This window comes from Candoia aspera, chromosome 14 (genome assembly GCF_035149785.1).
Source record: "Candoia aspera isolate rCanAsp1 chromosome 14, rCanAsp1.hap2, whole genome shotgun sequence".
NCBI lineage: Eukaryota > Metazoa > Chordata > Lepidosauria > Squamata > Boidae > Candoia > Candoia aspera.
Window position 1 is genome coordinate 5,445,082 of NC_086166.1, and position 20,042 is coordinate 5,465,123.

The window sequence follows — 20,042 nt, forward strand, 5'->3', positions numbered from 1 at the left end:
GATGGGCTCACAAGAACTTGTTCTTGGCAATCTAAATAATTAGTAACCCCCACCCTCCAGCCCAGCCCTTATGATCCAGTTTATGGCACAGAATGGCAGAGAGCTATGAGGATTCTCATGAACTTGTTTATCTCGTTATCGCCTTATCTGAGCAGACTTAGAGGAGTTGATATGACAGGTCCAGACAAAAAAGATGCAAACACTCAAACATTCCCCAAGAACCTCATAAGAGTGAAATCCACATGAAGGCCATTAGTCATCTTCTTACCATCTCAGTTTCCTAAAGATGAGAAATTCATTTGCAAGAACATAGATGTGGAACTTTCCTGTAGTCTACCAAAAGTTGCATTGCTGTGCTCTGCCAAGAGTGCAGCTCCATTCAATATGTCCACATGATTTAGATGTGCTGAGAGAGAACTGGGCAACTCTATCTTATGGTGCTCATATGGTCCAATATTTCAATACTTTTGCATGAGTAGACTGTTTCTGGCACAATTTTTTTTTATCCATTCAATCGTGTCCGATTCTCAGAGGCTGCCTGGACAAATCCCTGCAGTTTTCTTGGCAAGGTTTTTCAGAAGTGGCTTGCCATTGTCTCTTTCCTAGGGCTGAGAGAAAGTGACTGGCCCAGGGTCACCAGCTGCATTTGTGCCTAAGGTGGGACCAGAACTCACACTCTCCTGGTTTCTAGCCTTAACCACAACACCAAACTGGCTCTCTTTTGACTCCATGGCCGTAAGCTGGCCAACCTGTTTCAGAGGTAATAGTGAGAGGGCCGGCAGACTGAGTACCTCCTAAATAGACCTCTTGGTCCTCCTTGTTGTCAACCAACACTAGAAGCTCTTGTGCTTCCTTGCCTAAGGCCACAAGCAGTTGCTGGAGGTGCTCCAGGAGAGTCTGTGACTTTTCAAGGCTTTTTTTCAAGGAAAATCTCTTCATAATTTGGAATGGTGTGGCTTCAGCCTGCCTAACGTTACACAGATGCAGTCCTGAAGCAATCTCTGCAGAGCAAAGATATCTGAAAGGAGGGTGGGAGAAGAAAGAACCACACATTTGCTTTCAAACACAAGGTTTCTCCTCACCCTTCCCAGCAAGCTGCATCTATCTATTTCTACAAAGAGATGGAACATGACTGTCCAGAATTTCTCTGAAAGAATGGCTGGTGGGCAGGGATTGGATCTCTCTTGCGCTACGCCTGAGCTTCCAGAAAAATCCTTGGGCTGAAATCTTTAATTCTACTGCCATCTTGTGGGAAAAAGCAAACGTTCTGTGGCTTTTCCCTCTTTCTTAAATAACTTCGTCGCCCGGCTAATGTTTTGTTTCTGGCAGATTTAATTGGGTGAATTTAGGGAAAGTACCTAAACTGTTCTCACTGTTTATGTTGGCTCTCCAAGAGAACAGCTGTGTGGGGACAGCTGGAAGAAAACCAATTGTACAGTCGGGCCCAAATGGTTAAAGTAGTGTGTCAGTGTTAAAGCTAGGCGTGTGTGTGTGTGTGTGTGTGTGTGTGTGAGAGAGAGAGAGAGAGAAACAGCTTGCCCATGGCTTCCTGGGAAAGGGGAATCCATCCACGTTCCTGGGGAAGTTCCCAACCTCTTAGAAAATGTCTCAAACTGTTGGTAATCCCTCTGAAATGAAATACTCCATGGCGGCATGCTTATTTCCGCTGGGTTGCAGGTTGATGTGGTGGAATTCCCCCTTGCCAGCATGCCAGGAGTTGCAGATGGAGGCTAATGTGAAACTTCTCTCTCACCCCTGATGTTATTTTATACTTTCCTGGATATATCAATGAGCTCTAGAAAGCTCCAGATGGCCACACCATGTTTTGGGCCTTCTGCTTGAATGCATTCAAGATCCACCCATTGAAATATTTGAAAGCCTGTAGATTTCACTGCAGCCTAACAATCTCCTGAAGAAAGAGTGAGTTCCAGGTATCTGTGCCCACCTCGGAAAATGTCCTGATGCTCTCCTCCCATCTAATCTGATCTCTGAAAAACAAAGTGGTGTCTGAGAGACTTGCTCTTTCCAAAAATAATTTCAATTATTGGGTGCTCACATCAGCCTGTTTGCAGTCTGTGAAGCCCAGGTGTGTTTTCACATCTATGTTCATTCTATCTGTTTTTGTGCTAATTCTTCCCTTTTGGGAAAAAAAGAGAAAACATCCTCATGGAAATTTAAATAGTTCTGAAATATTTTCTTTTAAGATTTGTGTTTTTAAATTGGCGTAGATTTGACTTCTTTTCCTCCCCCCTCCCCTATTTTGAGTTGAGAATTGCATCACAACCTTCAGGATAGGTGAAAGCTGGTGGATAATTGTCTGTATCAGTGTTTCTCAACCTTAGCAACGTGAAAATGTGTAGACTTCAACAGCATGCTGGCTGGGGAATTCTGGGAATTGAAATCCACAGAAGGTTGAGAAACACTGGTCTGGATGATGCATCAATTTGTGTCAGACTCCCCAGAGAAAGACTGGTTCCACATCTCTGGTTGGTAAAGAACCACCTGCAAGTCTGGGAGCCCAGATACGTCTCTTTGCTTCTCACAGGAGAAAGGGGATGTGGAGGACACAGAAATAACAAGTTCCATTACAGGGCTTAGGATTCTAATGGGAATGGACTGAGCAGAAATACAAAACCAAGCATCTTAAATGGCCAGTGACGCCCCTGTTGGACTCTGTGTGGGGAAGCTCCAGGTGAGGAGCTGCAAGATCAGGCCTTAAATGAAGTGCACCCACCCAGTCTGATGATCATCTTCCTGGATAGGACAGAGTGTCAGAAGGCTTCCTGATCCAGTAGAGCACGGGTGGGGAATCCATAGCCCTCGAGATGCTGCTGAACTCCAATTCTACAGCAACCCCATCCAACATGATCATTGATGAAAGATGCTGGAAACCAGTTCAACATCTAGAGGGCCACAGATCCCCCAACTTGGACTGTTATTATCTTTTTTCCTGATTTGCAGGTTTGTTCTTACATTCTGATTCACTTCCTGGTTATAAGACTTGGCTTGATCCATGGCTGCTTGTTCGCAGCCTCCTACAGTCTCCTAATCCAGTTTCCCTGCTCTGCATCCATTATTTACTTTTGATTTCCTTTCATGGAGGCTTAGTCCTTGTGATGGTTACCACTATCTTTGGAAGTTGTGATTTGCATCCTTCTGGAATTTCAGTTTGGGTTTTGCCTGTTTTGAAGTGACTGCAGTATGGAGTGGTGTGAACCATTGGATAGCACCTTGGCGTCTGAAATGGTCCAGACCCTTAAAGCCAAGAGTAATTGAATTGTTAGGTAAGCACTGAGAATACAGGGGGAAGCAATGTGGTCCTCTGCTGCCCCCTTACTTACAAAGGTGGCTGCTTCACCTAATTCATACTGAAGTCTTTTTATAGCTCAACTCACATACTCCCCAGAATTCTCAGCAATGGCCATGTTAGTTGGGGAGGGTAGGCAGTTTAGTCCATAGATTTGGAAGGCTGACCATTTTGGGAAGACTCTCATGTTTCATCTCAGCTAGCCCAGGTGCATAAACTTCAATTCCCAGAATCCTCAGCAATGAACATGCTGACTGAGGAATGCTGGGAATAGAAATCCATACATCTGGAGGGCATTCAGACATAGGTGTCACTGGAGTGGACAAAAGAAGACCCATCATCATGCTAACAGTGTGATCTTCTAAAGTATGTTCTTCCATCTATTTCCTTCCATGTTTAAAATGCTGGCCCATTTGGCTTTCAGTCGGCCTGTGAGTTTCAATTGTTTAAGTCAACTTACGTCAAGCTTCACTGCAAAGATCTGATTTGAATATGAGTTGATTGAATCATCCTGACGAATTGCTGAATTGCTGAATCAGTTGGGCGAGTTGAATTGAATTGGGTGTTTTCACGTCATCTGGGCCATTTGATGGACTTCTGAGTATCCATGTTCACACTTTTTAACCCAGTTGGCTTAAGAAGGCAAATCCATTTGATTTATCACATCAAATTGACATTTAAAATTGGTATGACTCATCAGACTGGAGATACAATTTGAATGAAATCTTCGTGACGCTCCTGGAATGTTACCAAGCAGTAAATGTTTAATGTAAAATTGGACAATGTTTAACATAAATTTCCTTAGTAGGAAAGCTAATTGAAGGGCAGTTATTTTTTGGCAAGACAATTTGAAAGAGCTCTTGTGTTTTCTTCTATTTAAATAAATAATTGCAATTGAGGGCAATGTTGCATTGAATAAAACATGTCCAGAATCAAGCACTGAAGGAATACATCTTTCCAAAAAATCCACAGGTACATGTTACCTTTTTATTGGCTCTTCTTCTGTGCAGATATCTTCTCTAGCCTTTGAGGGTTTTTTTGCTGTTTGAAGTCTGGGATATTGTAAAATATTATAATTATGCTTTTGGTGAAATGGTCTTTTCAGCCAATTAAAAGAAATCATACGCCCTACAGCTTGCACTTCAGAGTTTCAACAGGCAGGAGTAAATATTTGCTTCCTTTTGACGATGCGATCAATGGGGGACCAGAAAAAAATGAATAATGTAAAGGAACGAGGTGATCAGTCTTGACGTGGTTACATAAACAAAATGAACGACTTAATTTGTTTCAGGTTGCAAAGAGCGGGGCTCCTAACACGAGAGGATTTGCGAATTTATATAAGAAAACATCACGCCACCGACACCAAATTACATCTCAATCAATGTTAAAAGGCAACTGACATTTTCATTTTGATTTATGGATTAACCTTTACATCTAATACAGTCTTAACATTTATTTTCTTCCCCCCACCCACCCCATCCATTGCTGGTAGTACAGCAACCTACAGTTCATTGTGAGAAACTTCACTAAATTAATAACGTCCTTCCACAGCACTGCCACCATGGTGAAGCAGCTAATGAAACACGGAGTTTTATACAGTTGATGGATGCTCATATTTCTGCAAATAAATGGGGTGTTAGACACCAGAGACTGCAGAGATTCTGGGGACAGTTTTCTTGAAGTCAGCATTAAGTGCCTCAACGTGGAAAACCCTTCTGCACGTAGATAGGATATTCTGCCTCCTCCCTATGGCATACCTAACTAAACTCGAAGTACCTAAACACCGCAGGGCCTTTACTCGGGCATGATGTCACACCCTCAGCTGTCCTTGAAGGCTGACACAGGTAGATTCCTTACCTGGAGAGACAATGCCCCTGTGACTCTGTGTCATGAGTGAGGATGGCGAGCAGGGGGCTCCCATCCAGGCTGTAAAGCGCATGCGTAGCACTGAGGAATTAGGTGGCCATTCCAAGAGACACAGATCGGGCCCGCCTTAGCCTTTGGGGTTTATCTGTCTGGGTTTTTCCCACGCTTCTTCAGTTTGTTAGGATTTTCCTGTTATGTAGCAGCAATAAAACACTAGAGACCTGTTCCTTGTCTCAGCGTGGCTCCTGGCTGTTAGGACACTCTGGTCACATAGAAACCACAGAGCATGTGCTTCTCCAGGGCCTGTATTACAGAGACATTCGTACCAGCCTCATCTCACCATTACTGCATCAACACCCAGGGTGCACAGGACAAGTTTACACCACCCTGCTGCTTTCAGATACCAACCCAGCTGCACTGCACAGTGTGGCCAGATTCTGTGCAGCCGCACTCAAAATTCGTCGGATGGTGACTTGTGCTGTAAACTAGACTTAATGAGCAATTGGGTGGGAAAGATTGCCGGGACAGGGGATCAAGCGTCAGGAGGATGTACTGACTCAGGCGAGTTTAGCACCTTCTGCCAAAGGTGCTTAACTCACAAAGGTAACTACCTTTTGGGTGTAGCCCAAAACAGCCTTTGACCACCTGGGTCCAAAGGAGAGGGTGTGAACGTCCAACATAACTTCAAGAGAGCAGATTAAGGGAACGCCAATCACCAGTGCTACAGTGACTGCATTTTCATGCAAAAGGCAGACCAATTCTACACAAACTTGGCTTGCAAGCACATGTCTGTCTGTCTGTCTGTCTGTCTGTCTCTCTCATCTCTCTCCTCATCTATCCCTCCATCCATCTCACATCCTGCCACAATCCAAAATGTCTTGGTGGAGGGATATTCCCAAGCAGGTGCAGATGCACGGCATAGAAAATGCTGATCAGGTTTAGCAAAGCCAGCTTCGTGAGACACAATACACCTGAGATTAGTCCTTCAGCAAGAGATATGCATCAAAAACTCCATCTTGATCTCATTAATTTCTGTAAGAATAAAAGGAAGCCTATGGGTCAAATTAAAATTGCATTTGTTTCACTCTAGATAGATATGCACACGGGCACCCACACATGCACATTTAATGGCCTGGTAAAATGACCTCCCTTTGTTTATGATTAATCTCTTATAACCCAAGTTTTAGCTCAGTGAGTTCCCTGTTAATTTTATTTTATTTTATTTTAGTTTGGTTTTTGTTTTCCTGATGTAGCCTAAAGCTTATAGAGAAGTAATTGCATGAAGCAGAAAAGAGTTCAGGAGAGAGAGAGAAGCGTGTGAGAACATCTAATTTATAAGCTGTGGTTATCACCATACAGCAGGCATTTCATTTTGTTCAAAGGAAATAGTTACTTAAAACAACAAAGCAAAAGCCGTGTTTCTGTAATTTACATGATCCACGTTTGGTATTTGGAGGGATGTAAAAATACGTAATTTTGCAAATATTTTGCCTTCGTTTAATTTCATCTATAGCAAAACAGAGCTGTAGGTAATATGCAAAGGTTTCTCCCTTTTATTATTCTTTGTTCAAAAAAAAACCCACACACCTTTCCTTCTGTTTTCTTAATAGATTTTGGATTTATTACTTAGAAAGAAATTAGGCACCAGAAATGGGAAACTGAATCTGATTTAAACTGCAAACTTTTTCACTCCACTGGAAAAGGGAGGTGTGGTGGAGTTCCACATAGGTAATAATGAATGAGAAATTGGCGAGATGAGACCATTTATCTAAATCAGGGTTTCTCCACCAGGGTTCCGTGGCACCCTCGGGTTCCACGAGAGGTCCCTAGGGGTTCCCTGGGAGATCACGATCTATTTAAAAAATTATTTCCAATCTGGGCAAGTTCACATCAAAGAGGCAAAATTCATTCTTTATTTTTAGTTTAAGAACATCGTTAATGCTTATCTGCAGGCCCACCCATGAAACGAATATAATAATCTTGTAACTTCTGGCCTATCTTTCAGCCTGAATGTGCAGGGGTCTCCTGAGGCCTGAAAAATATTTCAAGGTTCCTCCAGGGTTAAAAAAGTTGAGAAAGGCTGATCTAAATAAACAGATTTTGAACTTCCCAAATATATAGAAGAACCTGCATGAAATATGAACATGGCATGGAACTTTAAGTATACTATTTCATATATAGGGTGCATATAAAGGAAAAGTATGCACACAGCTGCCATTTCCTATGGAGAAAAAAAGATCCATGAGAAAAGTACACAGACAAGGAAAATGTGTATGTTAGATGTGCAGGCCAATCTCTGCACAATTCTTTATGCACATTTTTTTTTCCTGGATGGCCAAACGGATACTCCTATTTACAAAATAAATGGTGCCTCACAGCTTGGGGCAGTAGGGAGTGACCAGGATCCTGTCTTTTATTTTTTAAAACAGAATAACAAAAGGTGGACATTCCCAAGCACTTCACAATTGAAGTTACACATGGCTGTTTAAAACATATATCGCTTCCTGTGTTGAGGGACCCTCAGGAGGAGGTCAAAAACGTCAAGGTAGCATCTGCAGCCACATGATTAAAGCCCTGGCCGCTTTTAAAAAGAGGGAAGGACTTCAATCCCATGGTTGCCATGGCCGCCTTGACTTTTTTAGCTGCCCTCCAGATGCCTGTGCTCTCAATAGACACTGAGGCCAACATCTAAAATGGTTCTGCTGTACCACTACATTTAAAAACTAGGACCATTAACCAACCCTGGACATGCCCCAGTTCTAGCTACTGATTTGCCACATCTTACCCTCTAAGATTGGTGCCCATCACTGCATCTCATGGAATGAATGCCTCAACTGAAGAAGGCCTTCCCATTATTGACCTTGTATAGAAGGCCATTAACTCCAGTTGGCAGGGCTATGGGAACCTGTCATGGGTCATATTCCAACATGGCTACCAGAGAAAGCCATGTGCCACGTATTTGTGGCACATGGGTGAACTTGCTCCCTTGACCCATCTAGTCTGCTTACCACTTCCAATTTTTGGAGGCAGGTGAACATCCTTCTGGACCAGCTGTGCATTGAACTGATCCTCCAGTTTTTAACGTCTAAGAATGCTGATGAGGACCCATCTAGAGCTGGAGGTCTCCTTGAAAATAAAGATATTACTAGAAGCTGGTGCTTTGCATTGCAGCACAGCAGTTTCCCATCAATCACTATGTTTCGTTCAAAAATGTCTTCCAAAAGTCAGGTGAGATGCCACAGAGGCACCTGTGGGCCCAATGGTACCTTTAGGGTATCATGTTGCTGATCCCAGTCCTGAATTTATGACCATTCAGTCATAGAGAATGATCCTGGGTTCTAATATTATGAGAGTGGAACACACACACACACACACACAAACGCACATTTTACATACTAGTGCCAAAGCACAGCAACTATGAAGAAATGATCCCAGACCTTCCAAATCTGGAAGTTTCCTTTCTCCGTCTCCATTTTTTCCTTACGTCAAGGCCATTTACGAACATTTGCCTGCGACGCGCACATGGTGGTGCCTCAAATCTTCCTTAATGGAAAGCCGGTGATCCGTAAACACTTGTGAGGGAGCCCGGCGCTCAGGGGCAATGTGGTATTAATGTTAATATCAGTGATTGATCAAAAGGATTTGCAAGGAAAGCATAAAGTATTTAATTATAATTAGACCAGGAATGGCTCTGTAATGGCGCCGACATTTGAATAAGGTCACGTCTTGCCAATACACCTTCTATATTAAATGCCATTCATTTCAAGGGCCAGAATACGTTTTGGAAATTGTCAGCATGCAATGCAGCAGGTAAATTAAAAAATGTCCCTGGGTTTTGCGTTTTCTTTTTTTTGGTATGGAAAGATGATTGATCTCCTTTGGAAGGCAAACACCGGCATCCGGTGGTACATGAGTGCCTTTGATAAAGTGTCAGGGACATAAGAACTTTCCCTTGCCTTTGAAATATAAACGGGGTCAAACAATAGCAATATCTCAACATATATTAGATTAATTTCTCTGGCTGGAGATGGATGTCTCCACTTGGTGTTAACCTTTCCCCCAAACAGATCCCTTTGCAGTGGGTTGCTTTGTTTGCCCCCCCACCCAAATCAGGAGTGATCTTACCTAGGTAAGCATGCCAAAGATGCTCTTTGCAAAAAGGTCAGCCTTTGGAATGGTCCAAGGGATTGAAATTCCAGAGCCTTGGGGGAAAGTTAATCCTCATTTTTGTTCTGATTCAGATTCCATATTTGCATAACAGTGGAGGAGCCTTAGGCATCATGCAATTATGACATGAATGAGCTTGGAATAATCACAAGCAAATAACCAAGGCATTGTGTAGTCTGTTGGTGTAGAGGAGCACAGCAATATTGTTGAAGAAGGTATGTGGCAGCTTTGTAAAACATGAGCTTAGCCCAGGAAAATAGGAAAGTGTGAGCAAAAAACTCAAGAGGGCCCTGCCTTGATTCTCTTTGGTATGACTCAAACAGGCTTTCAAGGTCCTGTTAAAGGTAGTCCTTGACTTATGACCATTCATTTAATGACGGCCTCAGAATGGGAGCTTTGCAGCCTCTAAAGCACTTCTGAACGTCACACTACCTCCACCCCTGCAATCACATGATCACATTTCGGGCACTTGGCAACTGGCTCACATTTACATCCGACTGCAGCATCTCACGGTCACACAATCGTGTTTTTCAATGTTTTTTGCCATTTTCGGCAAAAGCACCCATTGAGGAAGCTGGATTCACTTAACAACTGCTGTAAAAATGGTCATAAAATCGGGTCCAGTCCACAACGACTTATGATGGCATTTCCGGTCCCGATTGCGGTCGTAAGTCGAGGACTACCTGTACTATAGATTGGATCAATAGAGTTCCAGTATTTCTTTTGGTGTCTACGTCCTGACCTGGCCTACCTGGAAGGGCTGACAGTTCGGTTTTGCTTAGCCTGGGGTATGCACCCAGCCATGATGGTTCGTGGCTAATGCCCCAGAACAGAGTTTCACAGTTTCACTCCTGCCGTGCCCTAAAATGAGAAAAGAACGTGTGCAACTTCCACCATGAACAAAACTAAATAAGAAATAAAGGATGAAATGACGATTTAAAAAACAAAACAAAATTAGCTGCTAGGTTAGGGTTTGCCTAACCAAAGCTGAAGTGATTTTTTTTGTCTCCTTTTGTGTGCACTAAATTGATTAGCTTTAAACAAAATTGTGACCTCTCCCCAGGAGAGTCACAATCCACAGTCTGAGAATTCCTGGCGTCGTTTATTGTAAACTTCATCTTACTGTGGATTACTTAATAAACCTTGGTTGAACATTCTATATTTAAGGGCAGGGGTGGTTCACAAGGGGAAATTCATGCTGTGCTTACCCATGTCTGAGTCTGCTATCATTTGGAAACAGATACTATCCCGTTGCTGAATTCCGCTATAAAGCAGAACTATTTTCCCATTTCATAAATGGAGGAAATGGGGTTTCCCATTTCGGCTTTTAGCTGGTGAACTGATCTCCCAAGAAGCAGAAACAGGATAGTATAACTCCCATGCTGTCTTCCGATCTGAGCTGGGATGCACCTATAAACTCACTTCACACATGGAAATAAATATTAAAATATATAATTTTAATATTTAATTTTATTTATTCATAGCCCACAGGTTGACGGAATGGAATTATAAATAAATTAGGGGTGGGGAGAGTAATGTGTGTTTCAGTGCTGACTGAATTTGCCTGTCGCAAATCCATTCATGGCACTGGACCCATTCGCTCTCCGAAGCTTAATATTAGGGTTTAAGAAACAAAGAAACAAAAAGTGAAAACATTTTTAACCAGGGTAAAATGCATACAAACCCCCATTGCATTGAAGACATTTGTCGCCCAGCAACGAGATGGAAATTAAGTGTACAAAAATGCATATGAGAAGAAAAGTGCACATATACACACATACAAACTCTAAATGTTTGGGCTGACTTTAGCACACCAGGGAAAGTGACCTCAACCTGTTGAAACCTCCATTTTTAACCAGGGGAAGGTTTAAACATTTGACCCTGATTCATTTGATGGTTTTTTGCCTGTCACGTTGTTTAGGTTGCCTGACAATTCCGGAGTTTGAGGAAGGGATACCATTAAAATAACCTCCCCCAGAGCCAACTTTGGAGTCCCACAATCTTGCAGGACCTAAAGGAAATGTTACACACCCAGAAGGGTCCGTGGGAGAGGGATCAGAAAAGTTAAGATGGCAGCCAAGGGGTATATAAACATTGGCCTTTGTTTTGGGCCCATGCCTAAGTTAGAATAATGCCTGAAGAGTTACACAGCAGACATTCTATGCATGAAGAAAAACACTATGAGGGAGGGAGGGAGGGAGGGAGGAAGGAGACAAGAGGGAAGGGAGGAAGGAAGGAAGGAAGGAAGGGAGGAAGGAAGGAAGGAAGGAAGGAAGGAGACAAGAAGGAGGGAGGGAAGGAAGGAAGATATATGTATTCAAAGAAGGAAGGAAGGAAGGAAGGAAGGAAGGAGACAAGAAGGAGGGAGGGAAGGAAGGAAGATATATGTATTCAAAGAAGGAAGGAAGGAAGGAAGGAAGGAAGGAAGGAAGGAAGGAAGGAAGGAAGGAAGGAAGGAAGGAAGGAAGGAAACAGGGAGGGAGGGAGGGAAGGAAGATATATGTATTCAAGGAAGGAAGGAAGGAAGGAAGGAAGGAAGGAAGGAAGGAAGGAAGGAAGGAAGGAAGGAAGGAAGGTAGGAAGGCAGGCAGGCAGGCAGGCAGGCAGGCAGGCAGGCTGGCTTAGGTTTATAATGTTCCAAGTCAGAACAAGGAGCAGCACCCAGCTTCCTTGATAGTTTCCTGGATCCCATTATCTGGGTAGGGTCTTCTATTGGATCGTCTTTTAAATAGTTCATTCCATCCAAGAATTCAAGCAGCGTTAGGCAGTTGGGTGCCTTAGGGGCACTGTGAGACCGGAAGGCGGTGAGCAAGCCCAACTGGAAGACTGCCCTGTCAAGCCAGCTCCAACCCCAGCAGAAGCTTGAAACCTGGGTCCCACCAAATTGGAATTAACCTTGCTGCAAATCATTTTGCAAATTTGTAAGCAGCGTGAAAGGTTCATGAGCAGGCTGCAACCCCAGCTTGAGGTCTTGAGAAAGGAATAACTTTGCAAAGGGAGATCTTCTTTCCTGCAGAGGGCTGGGGAGAAGAAAGGAAGGTCATCCTATGGACTCAAACATACAGTGGCCAACAGTCAGTTGGACGAGACCATAACTTCTTTCCTGGCTCTTGTCCCAAGCTGTCTGATTCATAGTGTCCAAAACTGAACATTCACTTGCTGAGCATCCAAGAGGTGGTATTTATTATCTTGCACACGGTAGGGGGATCTCAGGACTGGCAGCGGGTCTGGGGAGGACAGAATGTAATCAATGCTAAATTTAATTTCGGAGTCAGATTTTCCGATGGAGGAGCTGTTTGGGCTTTCTCGGCTGTCGGCAACTCTTGGAAAAAACTCACCGGGATCCGAAGATTTGAGTTGTTGGGGTTCCAATGTCTCACCAGGACAGGAGATTTCAGGGAAGACAGAATCTACAGGGGCCAATGTGGGCAAGGGATCTTTTTTCCCAGCCATCCTTTTTTCCCTTTTCACATTCCGCCTCCTTCTCCTCCGGTAATTCCCATTTTCAAACAGATCCAGCATGGACTCACACCCGGATGCAAAGCTCCAGTAATTTCCTTTGCCCTTATTGTTGCCTTCTGTTCGGGGAACCTGCATTTCATTAAACAAAAACCGGCATGGCTGTCAATCGTTTACTTTTCCTTTTTCAAAAGGGATCTGCCAAGGCTGCCTGGAAACCTTAACTTTTTGTCTGAGATCATCTCTCCTGTTATCTAAGAAGGCTGGGCCCTACAAGGGTCCTGTGGGGAGGGGAAGCTCCTTTTTACATGCCCTGGAGTTCTGATGATGCTGACCACAGTGAGGATGATGACCTCAGAACGCTGAGGCCCAGCCCACAGAAACAGGTTGTCCACCACCACCACCACCACCACCACCACCCATTTGAATTGTGGCCCTGACTCATCAGCACGTGTCCTGCAAATGTTGTCCTCTCAACATCTGCCTTCACTTAGATGTGAGGCTCGTATAAACATCTGTGACAAGTTGCTGAAATCCAGGCTCTCTAATTATAGAAATTGTAGATAAATAACCCCTGCACTCTGCTGCATAGTCTCCCCCTCTCTCAGCCTTTTCCAGAAAGAGCAAAGCAACTGAACTGAGATTTTAAAAGATCTCCCCATAATGACCTTTAATTCTCTCCACCTCTTCTTCAGATTAGGACAGTGGTTTTCAAACCATCTTCTCCAAAATTACCACGATCTTGTTTTGCTTTGCTTTTTTTAATGCCACAATCAGGAGAGGAATGTTCAAATCCAGGACTCGACTTTGCCTATCATCTCTTATGTGGGGGATCATTTGCGCCCTTCCTGGGCTATGAAGGGCCTGACCAAGTTCTAAAGTCCATTTCTAGGATCACCTCTGGCACAACTTTTAATTCTGGAATGAGACAGATGATAAGTAGGAGTGGGAAAGTTTGCGTCTCTGCACACTTTGCAAAAGTCTGCCTTTCTGAGCAGCAGGATCGCATTTCAGGCATCCCAAGATCTTTTTGCTAGAGCTCCAAAGATGTGTCAAATAGAATCTCTGTTGTCAGAAACAAATATTCCCATTAAATCCAAATAACTATGTATTGAACTGGGGTGCTCTGCCTGCAAATACTGGCATGAGATTTGTCCTGGTGGGTTTGGATGCTCAAAATTAAAACAAAATCATTTCTGGTGACTCAAATAATGCCCTTCTCTGTGTCTTTAATAGTTTTTCCTTTCTGTCAACATTCACAAATCTTGTCCAAGCAATGAAAGGAAATAACATTTGACTTGCCACTGCTGGGCAGCCTTTCAGATGAGCAAAGGAGCTAACGACGGACCACCCATTTGCCCAGGATTATCCAGTTTCTTTTATTAAACAACCAATTCTCAATCAGCTTGAAAGAAAATTCACTGTTGACCTTACTTTCGAAGGAGAAGAGAACTTCACTGAATTTCTTCTGAGTGGAATATGAAGTTCCTGCACTGATGTAGTGCTGAGGTAACCAGGAGGTATATTCAATGTTCATCGTAAAGTTTTCTTCCCCATGCTTCCATTCAGTCCTAACAGATGAGATCAGGAGGGAAATGCTCCCAGGAGACTTTCTCAAATAGGGAAATGTGGACAGCCAAGGAGGCTTAAGTGTGATGGGAAGATGTGGAAGAGAAAACAACCACATTATCAATCAGTAGCATCTCTGCTACCTTCCACAAGCAACTCCCTTCAGTTAAACAGTGTCACCCAGGAAATGGGCCTTCTCTGTCTCAGTGCCTGCCCCTGGGATAGCATCCCCTTAGTGGTCTATACAACTCCCACCCTGAGGACCTGGCTGTCCTCTGGGCCTTGGGTAGAGTGGGTGCTGTGGTCCTATCAGTTGTTTCCCATTCTACTGTATATTTTTCTGGATATACATGGTTCTTCTTTCATCTGTTTTATGGTTTCCTTACTTTTTCACTTGCAAGCTGCCCCGAGTTGTTTGGAGTTGGGGGACCTCTAAATTTAATCAATCCATCAAATAATAACTTCGCTGAAAGCAGGGCCACAACTAGGGTGGGGGGGCAAGAGGGGCATGTGCCCCGGGTGCCGCAGTGGGGTGGTGCCAAAATGAGTGCTGAGGGGGTGCCAAAATGAGTGCTGGGGGGGGGGGTGCGTGCCAAAATGGGCACGGAATCCATGTTTGCCCCGGGTGACACAGACCCTACTTGAGGCCCTGGCTGAAAGTGATTTGAAAGAAATTCTCAGACAACCAAGCACAAGGTAGAGCCCAGTTCATGCACTCAACCTTAAGTTGGAGGAACTGCCCAAGCCAGAACAGGTTAAATGCATGGACTGGAGAGATTTGTTTGCAAGGGTGTGTCTTGCAGGCTTACCTTGACAAAACAGCTATTAAGAGACAGGTTGTGACGAATGGAATTCTGCCAAGCTCGTTGATTAGTCCGATAATAGGGGAACTTCTTCATAATGAAATCATAGATGCCAGAAAGGGTCACCTTGTTGGAAGGGCTCTGCTGAATGGCCATGGCGATCAAAGCTATGTAGCTACCCAAAGAAAGAGGACCAAATTAATACCACAGGACCATGTTGGATGCAAAGGGAAAGATATTTAGAGGCACTGAAAATGGGAAAATTCAGGAGACACCGTAGCACAGAGGCTGCTGTCGTCCTGAACATGCTTAGTAAAGACTAAGTCTCCTTGAACACAGTGAACTGAACAAGGATTGGACTCAGGAGCTTAATTGGCTAAATTTGGTGATTCTAACTACAATACATGGGATTGTAATTCTTGTTTGTGGCCTAGAGGTTCCCCAAAGATCATCAAATAACATATTATCAGATTAGATTATATATTATAATATCAGAAAGGCAACCAACTACCTTTCTGATATTGAGGATCACAGTTCTCACAGTCCTTTGCTACAGGCTATGTTGGCTGGGGCTGAGATTTGAATCCAAAAGCTCTAGAGGTCCTTTGGAAATAGGTAATCATTTTATTTAAGGCCCATTGACCTAGCAGCATGAGAAATCAACATGGCTGACTGAACAGCACAATCCTGTGTGTGTGTGTCGTACACCAATTCTTTTGCATTCAACAGAGCTCACCCCCTGGTTAGAATATTTGGGGGCATAGCTTTAGATGGAATGCCCCCAGCCTAGGTTAATTGGAAGGCATTTTAGTTTTCCTAAGGTTTTTCCACATCTTCAAGTGCTGTGCATTCATTATTGCAGAAATCCATTGGAATCGCTCTGCCAGTGGGCAGTTGAAATTATCCTTTATTTATTTATTTCCCATTCTTCCTGTAAGGAGGTCAAGACAACATCCAGGATATGGGGTGGTCTGTTCTCATTTTTAGTGTCCCAATGATGCAGTGAGGTAGGTTAAGTTGAGAAAGTATGAGTGATCCACATTCACCCAAGCCGCTTTATGGCTGGGTAGGGATTTGAATTCAGATGAAGTCTAATCACTGCTCATAACTATAATCCAACAGTAGGTCTTACATTAGAGGTGCATGTGTGTGTGCGTGTGTGTGCATGTGCTTAGACAGAGAAAGGTATCTGTCTATGGATACCAGCTCTATACATTGAACAAAAAACTTCCCAGCTTACAGCATATGCATTTATCATCCGCCTTCTATGACTCTATCCATGGGAAACTCCTTGAAATGTCCATTTTCAGACACTTCTTGAAGTTCTCCTCTGAAATATTGCCTGGGTTCACCCACAAAGCTCGCCTAGAGAAACTGACATAATAGGTGATGTCCTGATACAGTGACAACCAGGGAAGGCAATGGCCAACCACCCCGCTCTATAGTCTGCCAAGAAAATGTCACGAAGGTGGCATCCCCCCAAAGGGTCAGACATGTCTCGGTGCTTGCACAGGGGACTTTTCACCTTTCACCACCTGATACATCAACCTCAGACAGCATCATGTCACTTGCTGGTTCACCCAGCTTGTTGAGACAATAGCTAGGTTCCCACAAGTTGCTGAACCACAAAATGCTCAAACCTAGTTTAATCTGGTCTAGCATGCTATGGGAACAGGGTCAAGCATAATGATTCCGGAATGATAAAACATGCACCCTAACATGGCCATATAAATTCTGTCCCTTTGTGGTTGCGTTGCAGCATTGTGATGCAAGTACAAAGCAGCCAAGTTCCATAACAATGTCATGACACAGATTTTGTCCCTTGACCTTCCCTGCAGACCACTCCTTGTGGGAACCTAGCCTTTACACCCCATCCTCTGGATTTCTCCAGAGATTTCAGCCAGAGAAAGTGCTCAACTGGATAGTTTCTGAAACTTCCAAATCAGTGGCTTAGCTACTGAATCAAACCATGGCTGGCTTCACATATTGCACCAAACCATTATTATTTTTAAGTTTGATTTGCTGATTAAACTACAGTGGAGATCTCATATATATATATGATATACATATATATACACCATTGATTGGTTTCTCACATTGTGTTATCAAGGCAGAATGTAGTTAGTGTGGTTTGCACTAAAAACATCTGAAGCCCACCATTCCCTTTCTTGGTGTTAGTGCCCTGTTTCTAGGTAGAAATCTGACATTTAAGTTTTATCCCTAATACAGGTATCTTGTACTCTGCCAGTCCACACTGCAATCATGGTTAGTCAGGCATATTGGGCGAAAGGAGGCAACAGATCTGTAGATTATCCTTTAAATATGAAGGAAATACCCTGCTTATTTTTTCCACAAATCGCATACAGGCAATTAGAAACTGTTTGTTCTCCTATGGAATCTGTCTGTTTTCTGCTCTGCAGGGAAGAAAGAAAATTGATTTTTTTTAAGTGCTTAGGCATGGCTTGGTAACTGTAAACAGAAAGTTCCTGAAAACTTTAACTCCTGTGAACTGCTGCAGATTGTGGCTTCAGCCTCAGAGGATAACTACTTGGTGGCTATTCTGCACGGGCTAAATGCATTTCTCCTGGGACAGATTCGGTGCCGTTGACTTCAATGGGAGTTACTTTCATGGAAGGGTTAGTGGGTTAAAAAAAAATAAGTAAAGCTCAGTCCTTGGGTTTATTAGCAGAGACACTTTTAATCAAGGTCAGTATGAATAAATCCATTCTATGCAGGTATCGTATCCAATGGAACTTAACAATTAAGGGCACCCTTTATTTGTTTGTTTGTTTGTTTGTTTGTTCTTTTCCTCTGAGGATGTGATGGGTTTACACAATAGGAAATGTGATCATGAAAGCAACAGCCTAAGTTAGAACAGCATGCCCAGCCAATTTTTGTTTGGAGCAAATTGGAAATAAGCTCTTTCACTTCCTTCTCCAAAATGAAACACTGCCGGGCAGGGTGCAAATTTCACCCATCAATCCTTTCATCAGAATTAATTGGCGATGACCAATCAGCTGCAAAAGTCTGAAGCTAACTGAAAAATGGGATTTATGAGATAGATGCGAGGTATCAGTTTTCAGGCTTGGCATCCACATCTCACCTAGCTTTGCAGGCACACCTCAGTATGAAATTTAGTCTTTCGACCCAACTGAATGCGAACGTCACACAATCTAACATTTCTCATCCTTTGCTCTTTCCTACCTAAGACCTATTTTAAAAATACTCAGTGGTTTATTATTCCTCCCCTGGAAGAAATATCTAAGACCCAACCAACTTCCTCATCTTGCCTCCCCCTCCTTGCCAAGATCCTTGCAAAGGGCAGTGGCCAAAAGAGGGAGAGAAAGAGAGAGAGAAAGAAATAATATTTTCCTAGGCACTGAAATTATACACACACATGCACACCCAGCTGGAAAAGTTCAGCTTACCTGTAAGCTGGTCGGGTGAACCTTTTTTCTTCATCTGAAGCGCAAGTTGGGTAATCTTCTCCATCATAATTAAAGCAGTTGTAAGGGTATTGTGTGTTATCAAACATTCCTTTCCTGGATTTCTTTTCGCTCCTGAGAATGAGGTGGAACAGTGATGCCTCTTTATGATTGCTTCTCTCCTCCCTCTGTTTCCTTCCACCCGCCCTCTCTCTTTCTCTCTCTCTCTTTCATGCGCACACTGGCCAATTCTACCCCCACCCTCTCACTTTTCTTATGATCCTCCAGTCCCAGACAACTCATGTCTCAGGATATTCACCATGGGTTGGTTTTTTTCATTCCCCCTTGTGCTCAGCCTTGCGGTAGCAGAAAGCAGCTGTTTCGCTGATTCAAGTTGGGCGAACGTCTTTCTTGAACCTTTCAACTTGGGTGACTTTACCCGGTAACAAGGCACCGGGTCTCCCTGGGTGGTCCCAAGTGGACAAGGACCTCGTTGACTGGCTTGCCCGCCGTGGAGAGCAATGCAAGGTTAATGTTCTTGAAAAGGTGAAGGGGTTCTTCCTTCTTCCTTCTTCCTGGTCTTCCTCTGGGTTAAGTTTTTAATGAGAATGCAAGGGAAGGGGTGAGTCCTGAGGTCATTTACTCTTTTTGAGAAGTCAAAATCCTGGTGTGCAATGGTCAAAAATTCTCAGGACAACTCTGTAGACGGCCCACCTTTGGTTTCAAACGAATGAACGATGGACAATTTGTTTTGTCACTGACGGAGAGGGAGGAAGATTGCTTTCAAAGAGGGACCAGTGTTGGAGAGGAAAGTTTTTTTAAAAAAATGAAAAGCATAATAGCTCCTGGCGAGAAAGCTCCATGTGTGGGCTTTGATCTGAGGGATGAATTAGCTAATAACTCTATGTGTTGGCATCCAATCCCGTAACAATTTGATCATCTCCCTCCCTTGTTCTCTCTTCCCCCTCACCCCCACCCTGATTTCCTGCTTTTCCCACCCTACATGCACACACACATATGCAGAAACAGATGCTTTGGTGTGGTTTCCAACAAGCGATGTCAAATAAAAAGCAGCTTATTCAACAGTCACCATGATAGGAAAAGGAGGGGAAGGTCCTTCAGAGGTGAAGCAGACATGAGAATTCAAAGGCAGGTCTTGAGGAGACCACCGGAAGGGGTTGGCCAAGGTAAAGTTGCTGTTGCTTTGGAATTTGGACAAAGTTGGAAATGTAAGAACTGACAAGGGGTTGAAAAAAAATCTTCCAATTTGCTTTAAGATTTTCTTCCAAGGGAGAAGAGAATGATGATGTTTTGGGTTTTATGACAGAATTAACCCATTTTCTGGATCTGCACAATCCGTTGGACCCTAAAGTCATTAAATGAACTGGGTTCATATATCAAATAAGTAACCAGGTTAAGGCAGTTGTGTGAACACAGACCTCGCCT

The 20,042-nt window shown here is 43.5% G+C and overlaps 1 protein-coding gene across 1 annotated transcript; it reads right to left on the reverse strand.

The window, feature by feature from the left end:
- Nucleotides 1–12,443: 12,443 nt before the first annotated feature.
- Nucleotides 12,444–18,706, reverse strand: FOXL3 (forkhead box L3). The gene is made up of 3 exons (XM_063315127.1): nt 18,600–18,706; nt 15,178–15,346; nt 12,444–12,931 (listed from the first exon to the last, which is right to left on the reverse strand). Exons 1-3 carry the CDS (start codon nt 18,704–18,706, stop codon nt 12,470–12,472), a joined length of 738 nt encoding a protein of 245 aa, XP_063171197.1. The 3' UTR covers nt 12,444–12,469.
- Between the last annotated feature and the right edge of the window lie 1,336 nt (nt 18,707–20,042).